The sequence below is a fragment of the Mustela lutreola genome, chromosome 1, assembly GCF_030435805.1.
Source record: "Mustela lutreola isolate mMusLut2 chromosome 1, mMusLut2.pri, whole genome shotgun sequence".
Taxonomy (NCBI): domain Eukaryota; kingdom Metazoa; phylum Chordata; class Mammalia; order Carnivora; family Mustelidae; genus Mustela; species Mustela lutreola.
The window spans coordinates 24545523-24558995 of NC_081290.1; the positions used below are offsets into that span (position 1 = coordinate 24545523).

The window sequence follows — 13473 nt, forward strand, 5'->3', positions numbered from 1 at the left end:
TACCTGGCAACCAGAGTCTGAGAAGGAGGAGGTCAGAGAGAACATTGGAAACTGTCAGCTCGCAGGTGATATCTACATCCCAGGGTGGGGACTGGATGAGATTGACCACAGCTTGGTAAGACCACGTCAGGTGAAAGAAGACAGTCAAGGACCAGACCCAGCGTTCCAACCTTCAAAGGGAGATGACAGAAAACAGAACAGGAACACCAGGGAGGGCAGGCCAGAAGGCAAGTTCCAAAAAGGGGGGTTTTCCATTTTCCATCATATGAGGCTGCATTCATTCAAGTATTGAGTGTCTGCTACAGACCAGGCAGTGTTCTAGACACTCTCTAAACAATAGATACATTGAAACGGATGCCCTGAAATTTGCACTTTGGAGATCATATTCTTCAAGTTTTTAGAGAGCCAAATCTACTACTCTAGTGAGGCTCTGGTCACCTGCTACAATATGGAGGGGTTTGGAGGCCCTTCTGTTATGGATTGAATTATGTCTCACCAAATTCTTATGTTGTCATCATAACAGTAACTAGCCCCCAGGACCTCAGAATGTGACTGTACTTGGAAATCAAGTCATTGTAAATGCAATTAGTTAAAATAAGGTCATAGGGGAGTCGGGTGGGCCTTTAATCCAACATGACTGATATCCTTGAAGAAAGAGAAAATTTGGACACAGACATACACATGGAGGGAGAACACCATATGAAGAAGGCAGAGTCTACAAGCCAAGGAATGCTTAAGATGGCCAGCAAATCACCAGAAGTTAGGAGAGAGACTGGGACAGATTCTTTTGCAGTGCTCAGAGGAACCAACCCTGCCAACACCTTGTTCTCAGACATCTGGTCTCCAGAACGGAGACAAGACATCTCTGTTGTTTCCATCCCCCAGTGTGCAGTGCTTTGTTACAGCAGCCCCACAAGATTAATACTTCCCTGCACAAAAACTCTTTCAAATGCTGACCAGCTAATACTTCCTGCTACAGCCCAATTGACCCCAAAGCCCCTCCTAGGGGGAGGTGTTTCCCCATGTAAACGTCTGCTGCCCCCACTGACCCTCTCCCAAGGTCAAGCCTGGAATAGGGGAGATCTTCTGTCTGCAGTTTCTGTCCTTCCAGCCCAGGGACGTGTTGGCAGCTTCAGTGCCTTTCCCCCATTCCAAGCCTCACCCCTAGTGTGTGTGTAAAATGAAGCCCACCTCTCAGGTCCCGCTCTGGGTGAAAGTCGCATTTTGGGCGATTTCCTGTCTTTCCAGGACCCATGTCTTCCCAGATGGCTCTCCCTTACTGGATGTTTAATTATTCATTCAAAAGTATTAATCACTCAAGAAGCACTGTGCTAGAAGCTTCAAGAGTGTCTGAGACAGAGAACCACCTGTGTCTCATGGAAGTTGAAACGTGGTAATCATCTACATGTGACAGATTAAGACTCTCCTTAGGCTAACTCCAATAGATTTGTATAGGCTTCCTGAAGACAACTGGGATTTCTAAGATGTCATCTTGGTTCCATGAGCGTGATAGATAGGAGTATGTCTGTGAGGACATGGAGTGGGGGATGCCCACATGGGAAGACCATGATATTTGCTACCACCAAAGTAGACTCTGATCTCCATGTCTATTTACTAAGTGAACTTGGGCAACTCTTTACCTCGCACAGCAATTGAACCTCCAAGTGCTTGGGTAAGTGTTTTAACAAGTAAGTGATAACCAATAAAACTAGCAATCGTAGCACATCTAGGTATTTTAGGGTTACCTGATTTTAAGACAGAATAGAGCGGGGGTGGGTAGGAAATAGGAGAACCAAAATAATTACAGTACAAGGCAGAAGAGGTTTAAGAGCAGTAAGTACAGGTACAGAATGCCATGGGAATTGAAAGGCAGCTTCCATCTGAGATCATCTCCCTGGTCTTGAAAGGTAAAGGCAGAAAGAGTGGGGCATATTCATGGGTCTACGGTAATATAAGAGAAGGAAATCTTGATCAAGAATAGGGAGCCCTGAATTCCAGGCTAAAGACTTAGGATTTTAGTAAAACACAGAAATCTCTGAGCAAAGTCAAGTTTCACAGCAAACTAGTGTGATACTGTTTGCACTTAGGAGAGAAACAACTGGAAGCAAATTTTGACTCTACAGTTCCACATGGGATACCAACTGGGTTATGCTGGTACAGCGGCATCTTCCTAGTTAAGTCTAACTAGCCATGAAAAAGTTACCATTTATGACCACTGTTTATGTATTAGGCATATGATGTGGTCTTGACAGCTTCTTATTAGTGCATTCAGGCAGATCATGCTATTATGGAAACTAAGATTTCAAGAGCCGGTCTGCCCAATACCACACACAGCAGTAAGTGGTCGAGACGAGGCTATAACCAGGTCCTACTTGAGCCAGGACACCAAACACCTGAAGCTAGGTGGGCCAGTGAGGGAACTAACTATGGGTTAATAATACAGCGACCGTTGACTGTTTTTTTTTTTCTTTAAGATTTTATTTATTTATTTGACAGAGAAAGATCACAAGTAGGCAGAGAGGCAGGCAGAGAGAGAGGGGAGAAGCAGGCTCGCCACGGAGCAGAGAGCCCGATGTGGGGCTCAATCCCAGGACTCTGGGATCATGACCTGAGCTGAAGGCAGAGGCTTTTAATCCACTGCTTTTAACTCAAGATTTCACATACATGAAAAAGCCTCAATGACAAGGAAAACCTTCAGAAAGAAAGGACTGCTTTTTTTATTTTATTTTATTTTATTTTATTTATTTGACAGACAGAGATCACAAGTAGGAGAGATGCAGGCAGAGAGAGAGAGAGGAGGAAGCAGGCTTCCCGCCGAAGCAGAGAGCCCGATGCGGGACCCGATCCCAGGACCCTGGGATCATGACCTGAGCCAAAAGCAGAGGCTTAACCCACTGAGCCACCCAGGCGTCCCAGAAAGAAAGGACTTCTTTGTTTTGTGGTCAATTAGCACTCATTCCAGTCTGTAATACAGTAACGGAAAATGCTGGGCCAACATGTGGTTGTTTTTCACAGACTCTTGATATGTTCCTGGCCACATGATTCCTCCTGATGGCTAAAGGATTCCTCTTCATTACAGATCACAACTTTCACCCCTCTTTCCCTTTCCTTTCTGGACATATTTCTTTGGCAGGTATAGATGCGTCAATAAGGAAAATCAAAACTGACGGAGTTTCATGCGCCTAACTCCTCTGTAATAGGATTCCATGGTTCAGGGTTGTTGTTTCAAGTTGGGAGGACTCTCGGGCCTTTGGCAGGTTCCACTGGTCTGGACAGTACTTCCTCATCACAAAGGATGCTCCAGCCACAAGAAACGACTCAACTGATAGGCACAAATCACCTTCCTCCAAGCAAGTGATAGAGCTCAACTCTTCCAGAAGCAAGGGAGAGTAACCATTAAAGGCTAGAGCAGGAACACCTCGGGATGGACTAAGCTCTCTTCAAAATCCAAGCCAACAAGAAAACAAACCACTTTCTAAGGAGCCCTCATGTCAACCCTGCAGATTACAATTCATTTGTAGACAATCTTTTCTACGAAGAAACACGCTAGTTACATCAGACTAAACCACATGAAACTGCTATTTAGCTATCATTTTGCCCACAAAAACAGTCATTCCACATAAATCAACCTAATAATAATCGAGCAATGTGTAGTGTTCTCAAAATGTTTCCTGTATTTCTTTTTCAATTTAAATGGAGACCTTGGGTTGTAAAAATAAAATGAGAAAATACAGCACATACTAAATTCTTAATAAATATCTGTTGAATCGTCAAATATATAAAGCCTAGTGATCTGATGGTCTCGCTTGTTATCTAGGGCATACTAGGAACAAACTTTCTAATGTCAGAGTGAATGCGCTTTAATGCTTCAAAGTTGAGTTTCACCAAAGCTTGAAGAAATAATAAAAAAATTCCACTTGATTTATATATGTACATTTTTATTAGAACTCTTCAGAACTGTCAACATAACAGGAAAAAAAAACACATGGAACACCAACATCCTTTAAACTTGCACCGCTTACATATTTACACATAAAGTTACTGTATATATAAAAAATATTTTCAAGGACTCGTGGGCTTGGGAATATTCAAAAGACATTATTGCTACATTTCAATATTTACAAAAAAGCCATAAAACAATTTCAAACAGTAAGCAATGGCAAAGAAACATCCAATGTAAAAAAAAATTATAAAAATATAAACTTTCAAGAATATCCAAGACAAAACTCTCAGTGAGGTGCCCCTGAAGTACCTAGACATCTACAATGAACCACCACTTTTCCTACTATAATCAAAGGCAACAGAAACACAAAGGAAATGTTCCGACAGAGGATGGCAAACAGCGACGATCTCTCACGTGACAACAAAACCCCAAAATCTGTTACCTTTGGAAAGGTGCGAGAGTATAGAACTCCAGTGCAAATGGTAACTTCCAGATAAATGACCACAGTTCTCTAAGCGGAGTCTGAGGGACCCAGGAGGGGGAACCGTGTAGGCAGCACACCCGAATCTCGCAAGACAACACACAAACCTCGGCGCACACCCATGGACCTCTGACAGTTGGGCAGTTTTCTTTTTTTTTTAAAAAAAAAAAAAAAAAAAAAAAAAAGGAAAAGAAAAAACAGGTGAACTTGAAGAATAACATTCAGGCTACTGCCTAAAGGGTAACATTTAAATATGCTTTAGTGGGAGAGCAGCCTTAGGTCTAAGGAAGGGGTACAGTATGCTGAGTACAAACACCAGGATGCTTGAGGTGTCGGTGACTTGCAAATAAATAAGTATTTAAGCACTCTGCTTCCTATTAGACGCTACGTGAGCTTTGGGGGAAGCTCCTCTAGACAGCGAGATGCAGAGAAACGAGCAGTGAGGATGATGAAGGCCAAGCTACTTCTGGAGTGCTGAAGGACCCTCTTGGGCTGGACAAAAGAAAAAAATCCAAAATATTTGTCTATAAGCATGCGCGGAAGTGCGCGCACACACACGCACATGCGCGCGCGCGCGCACACACACACACACACACACATACACACACACATACTGGCCTGGCGTCCGGGACATGCCTGCAGAGGAGGCTGAATCTATATTTAATTCGAAGAATCCAGACTAGCACAGCACTGTTCAGTCCCTCCTGCGGGAGTCATGCAGTGAACCAGTCACTTTTTCCAACGGCATCGAAGCCATCAAGCACGATGCCTTTCTGAAGCTGGTAGGTTTGCTCTGGAGAATCTGGGGAGCAAGGTTCATAGACTACAAAAGGGGATTTTTGTTAAGATTGTGCTTGGCAATTATGGTCTATTTTTCTTTCAAAACAAAACAAAACACTGTTTCCTTCCAACTCGTCTGGCTCTTCATCTATTTCTAAGCACAGCAGACCTGAGCCAGGGTCGCATCCAGAAACAACACCTTGGGGGACGTCCCCCCGCGAGTATACGACCATGTACAACGTGTAGATGAGTATATACAAATGCCGGCTGGGAGGCCTCCTCTAAGACTCGGCGTCCTAACAGCAAACTCTATTTACAAACCCGGTCAGGAGAACAAAGGCTCATGCCCGGGTCTTGATTCATGTGCCGGGAGTACTTTCCCATGGCCTCGGTCTCACTCCCAGCATGAAATACTAGATTGCTTAAGCCTAGATATTCATAGACTTCTGCCCTTTGTTCTAAGAACATTCCATTTTCCACATCAAGTGATCAGGTCTCAGCTTCTAATCTTGCAGCATCATCATATGGTCAAGGATGATTAGGAGGCCCGCAGGTGACCACTGTGACTTACTCAAATAAACAATCGGTGATGCTTTTCAAACCAAAATCAGAGAAGCCTTGGAAAGGACTCAGGGTGCCCAGCCCAGCCCACCCTCCCTTTCTCCAAGTCTGTTATTATTATTATTATTATTGTTATTTTTTCATTAATGGGGGCCGCCTGGCTCTGGGGAGGAGAAGATACAGTTGGAACTCTTACAACAGGATGCTGGCTGGTGACAAAAATCACTGGCCACTCGAGTGTGCGCGTCAAGATGGGATTACAGTGGTGTGTCCACTACTCTGGGACAGGATGCAAGCCGACAGAGAACAAAAACAACCAGTATAGAAACCAAAAGAGCAGGGATCATTCCTGTTGGGGAGGACCCCACCCCCACTCCCACTGGCAGGCCTCCTGCGTCAGACATCTTCGTGCACCAGCAGAGGCTGGGTGGAGGACGCGCTGCTGCCCACGGAGTTGATCCGCACAGAATGGTCCACCACGGGCCGCTCCTGGTGGGGGCTGCCGTTCGCTAGGTTGGAATAAATCTGAGGAACACAAGTCCGCAGTTAATACGCCGGTCCCCGTGACGAACACGGCGACAGGGGGACACGTTGGCAGCTTCGGGATCGCAAGGAACTTACAAAGTCTCTTTGAAAAGGGAGAGGATGGATGGGACTTTCATGGCCAAAAATCCCGAGCACAGTGACAAAAGGAAACATAAGCTTTGTTTGATCCCTCATTTCCCCCAAGGTCTGATACATAAGAAGTGATGGCAATTTTTTTTAAAAAAGTACTTTTCTATTGGGACATATCTGGGAACAAGAACTACCTAAACTATTAAAAAGGGTTTCTAAACTTCTCTGGCCAAGTATAACCCAATGGCTGAGGTCATCTGCTCGGACACTGGTGGCCCTTCCAGGGCTCTTCCGCTGAGACTTAAACACGTGGGTGGGAAATGCTGTTTACTTTGAAACATGCTCTGACACCCAGAAGTGCTAGCTTGAACCCCAAAATATCAGTGGTATACTCTTAGAAAGGACAGCTCCAAGCACACGATCCATTAAAAAAGCAGCTTAAAAAAAAAATCTGAGTTAAAGCAAGGATCACTAGTTCTTCCTTAAGAGTAGGAGAAGAAATAATGGCTTTGAGTTTAGAATCCCTACCCCAACCCCCCTCACCTCCTCAAATCACCGGCGGGGAATCTCTCGACCTCAAAAAGCTCTTCATTCTATATGGCTGTGGGCATGACGGCTAGCTGCCATTTTCTGGCTACGCCTTTTTGAGCAGGAGGCTTATTTCCCTGCCCTAACAGCTGTCTCTTCTATGCTTTTCATTCTAGTTCACATTACCCCAACTGTCCAAAGGCTGAATGGCCCAGACATGTGAGACGAGAACACACCGATCCCATGACCAGCATCTGGGGTCGGGGGAGGAAACAAAGCCTTCCCCTTTTCCCTCCTCATCTCACATCTTTATGCTCAGAATGGGGGTCTGGCAGAAAGAACTTATTGCCACTGCTTTCCTCGCCCACCCAAAGTCCAGTATGCCGCCTAAGCCAAGGAGACAGGGGTTGGGCCCGAGAAGGAAGCACCCGGGACCGAGAGCGGGGGCCGGAGTGTACTCACATGATTGGAGCTATCTGAAATCTGCTTCTCAATTAGCTGCACAATCTGCTTGAACGTTGGCCTTTTCAGGGGATCAGCATCCCAGCAAGTCTTCATGATGTCATACCTGCGAAATGAGGGCCATTTCCTATCACTCCTCAACGCCCTTGGCCTGGCTTCTCAGTGTACGCCATGTGACCATCTCAAAAATCATTCCAGGGCCGTGCAACCGGGCATACTAAATGGCGAGGGCATGAAATCAAACACTGGGCCTGTGGAAGACTGCTGACGCTTTCTGCATATTTGGTGACAAGCGATTATGAAAATAAGCTACAAAAATGACACCTGATCAGGATGTCATCAAAAGGAACCAGGAGGTGTTGATACTTCAGACCGTCCTGGTGAAACACTGTCGCACCCCTCCACTCCAACACACACACACACACACCCACGTGGGTTTCTGTCTTTGAAAAGGTAAACAAAAGGGGAAGCAGGACCTGCAGGAAAATATCTCAACCCTTACATTTCAGCAGGTGCGTGCTCAGGGCTGAGCATTCGGAACCCTTCCTTGATCATCTTGTAGAACTTAGAATCGACTGGCATCCCAGGGTAGGGGCTGCTTCCTGAGGCACAAACAGTTTACGAATCAGTGTTAATAATAAGCAAGCAGGATGCTGATAACAATCTTAAAGAAGATGCTCGGAAATCTAACCAAGGTGCCCCTGGAAAGCACTTTACCTAAAGAGAATAGCTCCCACAGAAAAATCCCATAGGACCAGACATCACTCTCGAATGTGTACACACAGTTGAAAATGCTTTCCGGTGCCATCCACTTCACAGGCAGCCGAGCCTAGAACGCAAGCACAACACACGTGGTGATGTTAAGTAATAAGTTCAAAAACAAAACTGAAGAGAAAATATTCCTACAGCCATCGCTCCTGCTGAGGGGGTGAGGGTGAGAAGGTGACTGCCATCTCACGAAGGCCTTTTACCCTGCGACCTCAGACAACTCCCCCCTACTTCTGAAATAGGTGGTTCACTGAGTACTATCCACATTTTCAAGAAGAGGACCCTCAGGGGTGCCTGGGTGGCTCAGGGGCTCAGGTGGTTAAGCATCTGCCTTTGGCTCAGGTCATGATCCCGGGGTCCTTGGACTGAGCCCTGCATGGGGTTCCTTGCTCAGCGGGGAGCCTGCTTCTCTCTCTGCTCCCACCCCCCGCCCCAGCCCTACTCATGCTCTATTTCTCTCTCACATAAATAAGATCGATCTTAAAAAAAATAAGGAAAAAAGATGGGGACATTGAGTCCGTACAGTGTCATCCCTCCTCCATCCTGCCGTCTGGCGGGCTCCGCAGAGGCCACCTTGCGGCAAGGAGGAGGGTTACGCCAGCGATGGTAGGAAAATGGAGGAGTAAGATTGGGTCCCGGCGCTCTACACCAGCCCCAGTGTGCTGCTAACCACGCTTCTTTTCCTTTTCTTTGGGGTTTTCGGTCATTTCAAACCCAAATTATCCTTTATGAATACGTTGGAAATGTCCTATAAGTATCTGTAATTAAGTCTCAATATGTTCCTCTGTAAAGCAAAAATAATGCTTCCAATTTCCTGAGTTGTTTTGTGGGTTAAGTGAGCTCATGTGGACCGAAGTGCTTAGCACAGTACCGCCGACTCACTCATCTTTCAATAGTCGCCTTGTATAAGCAAGCGCACAAGAACAGTAGCGGCTTCTGGTGACCATCACGGTTCCAAGGCAGCGAGTGGCAGATCTGGGCTTCAAATTCAACAGCGGAGGTTCACATCCTAAATGAACCCTTTCCGTGAAAATCAAACTAAACTTGCTGGGACTATTCCTCTTATAGACATTCTGGATTCCTGGATCTTAGTCTGCCATAAACGACTAGATCAATCCTTCTCTTAATCCATTTAGGATTGAAAACTGGGAAGAGAATTTTTAATCGAGTGTTAAAGTTACTTTAGCCAGCAGGAAAAAAAGCAAGCAAGCAAGCCTTCTAGTATTCCCTCCCCAAATTTATGCTAAAGCTACGATGGGGGCTTTCCATTTATTTGTTTTTTAAGGTTTTATTTATTTAACACAGGGAGAGAGAGCCCAAGCAGGAGAAGTGGCAGGCAGATGGAGAGGTAGAAGCAGCCTCCCCAAGGAGCAAGGGAGCCTGATGTGGGGCTTGATCCCAGGACTCTGGGAGCATGACCTGAGCCGAAGGCAGACACTTAACTAACTGAGCCCCCCGGGTTAGCTCCCACTATACAGGCGTCCTGGATTCAAGGGCCTATGAACTTGGAAAGGAGAAAGAAGGACATTCTTGTTTTCATTAACTTCTATATGAAGTTTAGCATTTCCTTCAGTGGTGAATGAAGGCAGTAACACCCAGCGATCTTCGCTGTTCCTGTGACTTTGTCACCAGCAGGAACCAACAGTCACTTTCACCATCATGTAATGTCACCAGTCACAGCAGTTTTGAGACCCACGCCTAGAACAGGTTGCTCCACATAACAATGCAGCACAGGTACCGACAGCAAAAATGGGCTTTTTAATAGCATGAGAACTCTATTCCAAATGAACTGTATTTCTTGATCATCCTACAGGTTTTATTTTAGACATTTAAGACAACGTTCTGACAAGGGTTCCAACTGGCCTCACCAGACTATGGAAGGGGCCACGGCAGAAAAAATGACTCAGAACCTATGTGGATTGAGTGGAAGAACCTTCTGAGAAGCGGACACAGGGAGACGACACACGGCCACGATGTCGTAAATTTGGGGCAGTAACATGTCGTGTGAGCCTGGTGAAGAGAGATCTGTAACTGGTTAGCTCGACACGCCTAAGCTGGAGCCCCCAGTCTAGAAGCCTGGTGGGACCTAACCCACCCTTGTGCATTTCAGCAAAGGTCCCCAAGCAGTAACAAGTTACTACGAAGCTGAGGCATAACCACTGTCACAGTTATTTATATTCCAAATCAGACATCTACAAAGAAGAGAAGAAAAGAGCTGCTGGGGCGCGTGGCTGGCTCAGTGGGTTAAAGCCTCTGCCTTCAGCTCAGTCATGATCTCAGGGTCCTGGGATCGAGCCCCGCATGGGGCTCTCTGCTCAGCAGGGAGTCTGCTTCCCTTCCTCTCTCTCTGCCTGCCTCTCTGCCTGCTTGTGATCTCTCTCTGTCAAATAAATAAATAAAATCTTAAAAAAAAAAAAAAGAAGAAGAAAAGTGCTATATTAGGAGCAATATGGCTCACACTGTCCTAAGCATGTCACCAAGATGAACTCATTTAATCCTCACAACTTTATGAGGCAGGTGACAGGATCACGTCCAATAGGAAGGAAAAAAAGCAAGGTTGAGGGGCATTGGGTAATTCTCGCAAATATCCCACCGCCACTAAATGACGGAATCAGATGCGAACTCGGCAAGACTGGGTCCAGAACCCACTGCTTTCCTCCTCATGCCCTTCGTTGACTACTGAAAGGCCCAGATAAGGAACAACCCCTTGTTCCTTCTTCCAATAGTGCATGCACCGGGCTGGAGAGAACCTGGTTCCATTAACCCTCATAATGATGAAATCTAGTCTTAGAAGAGATTTATTAGAAATACATGTTTTGAGGGGGCGCCTGGCTGGCTCAGTCAGTTAAGCGTCTGCCTTTGGCTTGGGTCATGATCCCAGCATCCTGGGATGGAGCCTTGCATCAGGCTCCCTGCTCAGCGGGAGCCTACTTTTCCCTATTCTCTGCCTGCAACCCCCGCTGCTCATGCTCTCATTCTCTCTCTCTCTCTCTCAAATAAATAAACAATCTTTTTTTTTTTTTAAGATTTATTTATTTATTTGACAGAGAGAAATCACAAGAAGTCAGAGAGGCAGGCGGAGAGAGAGGAGGAAGCAGGCTCCCCGCTGAGCAGGGAGCCCGATGCAGGGCTCGATCCCAGGACCCTGGGATCATGACCTGAGCCAAAGGCAGAAGCTTTAACCCACTGAGCCATCCAGGCGTCCCTCAAATAAATAAATATCTTTAAAAAAAAAAAAAAAAGAAAGAAATAAATAAACGGCTTGATCAGGACATAAAGCCAGCAACATTTCTACAAAATCAAGTCAAGTATAGCCTACTCTATGGTGATGGCGGAGAAAATACTACATTATCATAAGGGACAGAAATAACTATTTCCAGGAATAAATCTGGACTAGGGAAATGGGCCTGGGCAAACAGACACACAAGAATGTATGCACAGGACTTGATGGCTTCCCATAGTAATGGGATGCTGCTTTGGAGATCACAGGCTCTGGTTTCAGGCCTTACTGAACTGTGACAGCTCTGAAAGAGTGAAGTTTATTACTAAAACATATAAAACATACTGAGTTTTAGTTTTTCCAACTCTGAAAATGTGAGGACATCGCAGGGGGTTGTTCTGATGATATAGTGAGAACTGGCAGGGAAATAAAGCACTTTGAAATAAAATCACTATGTTCTCTAACCCAATTATTACTTATGAACCTATTTAATATGACCGCTATTGATTAGAAGATCCAACATTCTACATACCTAATTCTGAACGCTACCTTAGATATTTTAATCTTTTTCACATAGCATGTCAATCTCCAAATAAAATTGCCCTGCTGTGACCTTCAGGCCCACATTTGTTTCACTTGAACAAACTAGAGTTCATTGCTATTCTCAGGCTATAATGAAAATTAAGGCTATTTCTGTTTCTTTCACATGCCCCATAATTACACAATTAGAATTAGGAATTCTATTATCGGAATGTTAGTTGTAGTAATGTTCAGCATACCATGCAAATTTTGCTGAAGTACACTTAATTTGACTGCTAAAATGCATGATATCTCAAAGGTAGGATTTGCATTAGGAAACTCATAAAAAGCAATTCTTAGAAAAACTTGAAACTAAAATCCTTCACTGGACTGTCAAGCAGAGAGTGGGTACTCACGTTTCCTTTGACCACATAATTAGAATCATTCTTGATGTCTCTGGCTAGACCAAAATCACAAATCTTTGTGATTCGACCGTGAGTAAGGAGGATATTTCTAGCAGCCAAGTCTCTGTGAATACACTATTAGGAGAGTAGGAGAGAAAAGAAAACCATTTACATTTATTTTCAACTCTTCAGGAATGAAAACTATGTCCAACACATTCTAGAATGCTGCTCTGTCACACAAATCCAGTACCTCGGCTTTCCAATGAAACTATTCGGTGCACCAAAAATAAAGATCTAAATTATGCTTTGAATGATGTTCAGAATTTGTGTTTCACATCGTTAGGACCTTAATTACGATAATCACTTTCCAAACCAACTCGAATGGATTTTTTTTTCTCCTTAGGACTGCTCTCATTCATAGAAAAATACATTATAAATAGTCCTATCATATTTCTTAAACCGAAAACTCATGCATGCCTCTCTTTGAAGGTCCTTTTACAGAGTTTTTAAAACATCTTTGCAACTCCAATTCAATGTTTCCCAAGGACACAAGGAAGGGGTTCTTTATTGCAGCCATCCTATATCACACTCTTTCCGTTTGGTCACTGTTGGGAAATGTCACCAATGACCCTGAAGGGTGGGATCCGTTACCTCCTGCTAGACTGCAAGTCCCATTTGCTAAGGAAATCCTCTGGACATAGTCCAGAGACTATGTTCCTCGCTTTGGTTCCCTCATTCTCTTCCTATCCTTATCTTTCCCCCCAATACTTATTACTCTCTGGTTCCTTATTCCCCCAACACTTTCATGAACCCATACAATAGCTGAGGCCTTTCAATAAAACCCAAGTGTGTCCTTCACCAAGCCCAGCACCTGCCATGAGGCACCCCTCCTTTTGCCGATAAAATCATTATCTATTTTCTAGGAGCAGCTCCCATATCCTGACAGCCAAAATTTTTAAATGAATTCACTGCATAAAAAAAAATTTTTTTCATAGAAAGCTCATTTAGACAGGCCTGCACTTTAAAGCTTATAAATGAGAATAGGAATTCCAAAGAGAGAGCAGTTGGAGCATGAAGAAACTGAATTTCCTCTGTTGTGGGTTACCACACTTCCAAATGACACTGTGTATTCTAACCAGGGCTCTAAAAGGCTGCATGGGGGTGGGGGGATGGGGGGGCGGGGGGGGGCGTT

General features: G+C 44.8%; 1 protein-coding gene across 4 annotated transcripts in view; it reads right to left on the reverse strand.

Moving 5' to 3' along the window:
- Nucleotides 1-3917: 3917 nt before the first annotated feature.
- Nucleotides 3918-13473, reverse strand: part of KIT (KIT proto-oncogene, receptor tyrosine kinase) — an 87111-nt gene continuing 77555 nt past the window's right edge. For all 4 annotated transcript variants that reach the window (XM_059161159.1, XM_059161140.1, XM_059161149.1 and 1 more), the window contains exons 17-21: nt 12294-12416; nt 8088-8199; nt 7873-7972; nt 7371-7476; nt 3918-6290 (exon numbers count right to left, since the gene is read on the reverse strand). In XM_059161159.1, the coding sequence (XP_059017142.1) occupies nt 6162-6290; nt 7371-7476; nt 7873-7972; nt 8088-8199; nt 12294-12416 (570 nt within the window). In that variant the 3' untranslated portion in view covers nt 3918-6161. The remainder of the gene's footprint in view (nt 6291-7370; nt 7477-7872; nt 7973-8087; nt 8200-12293; nt 12417-13473) is intronic.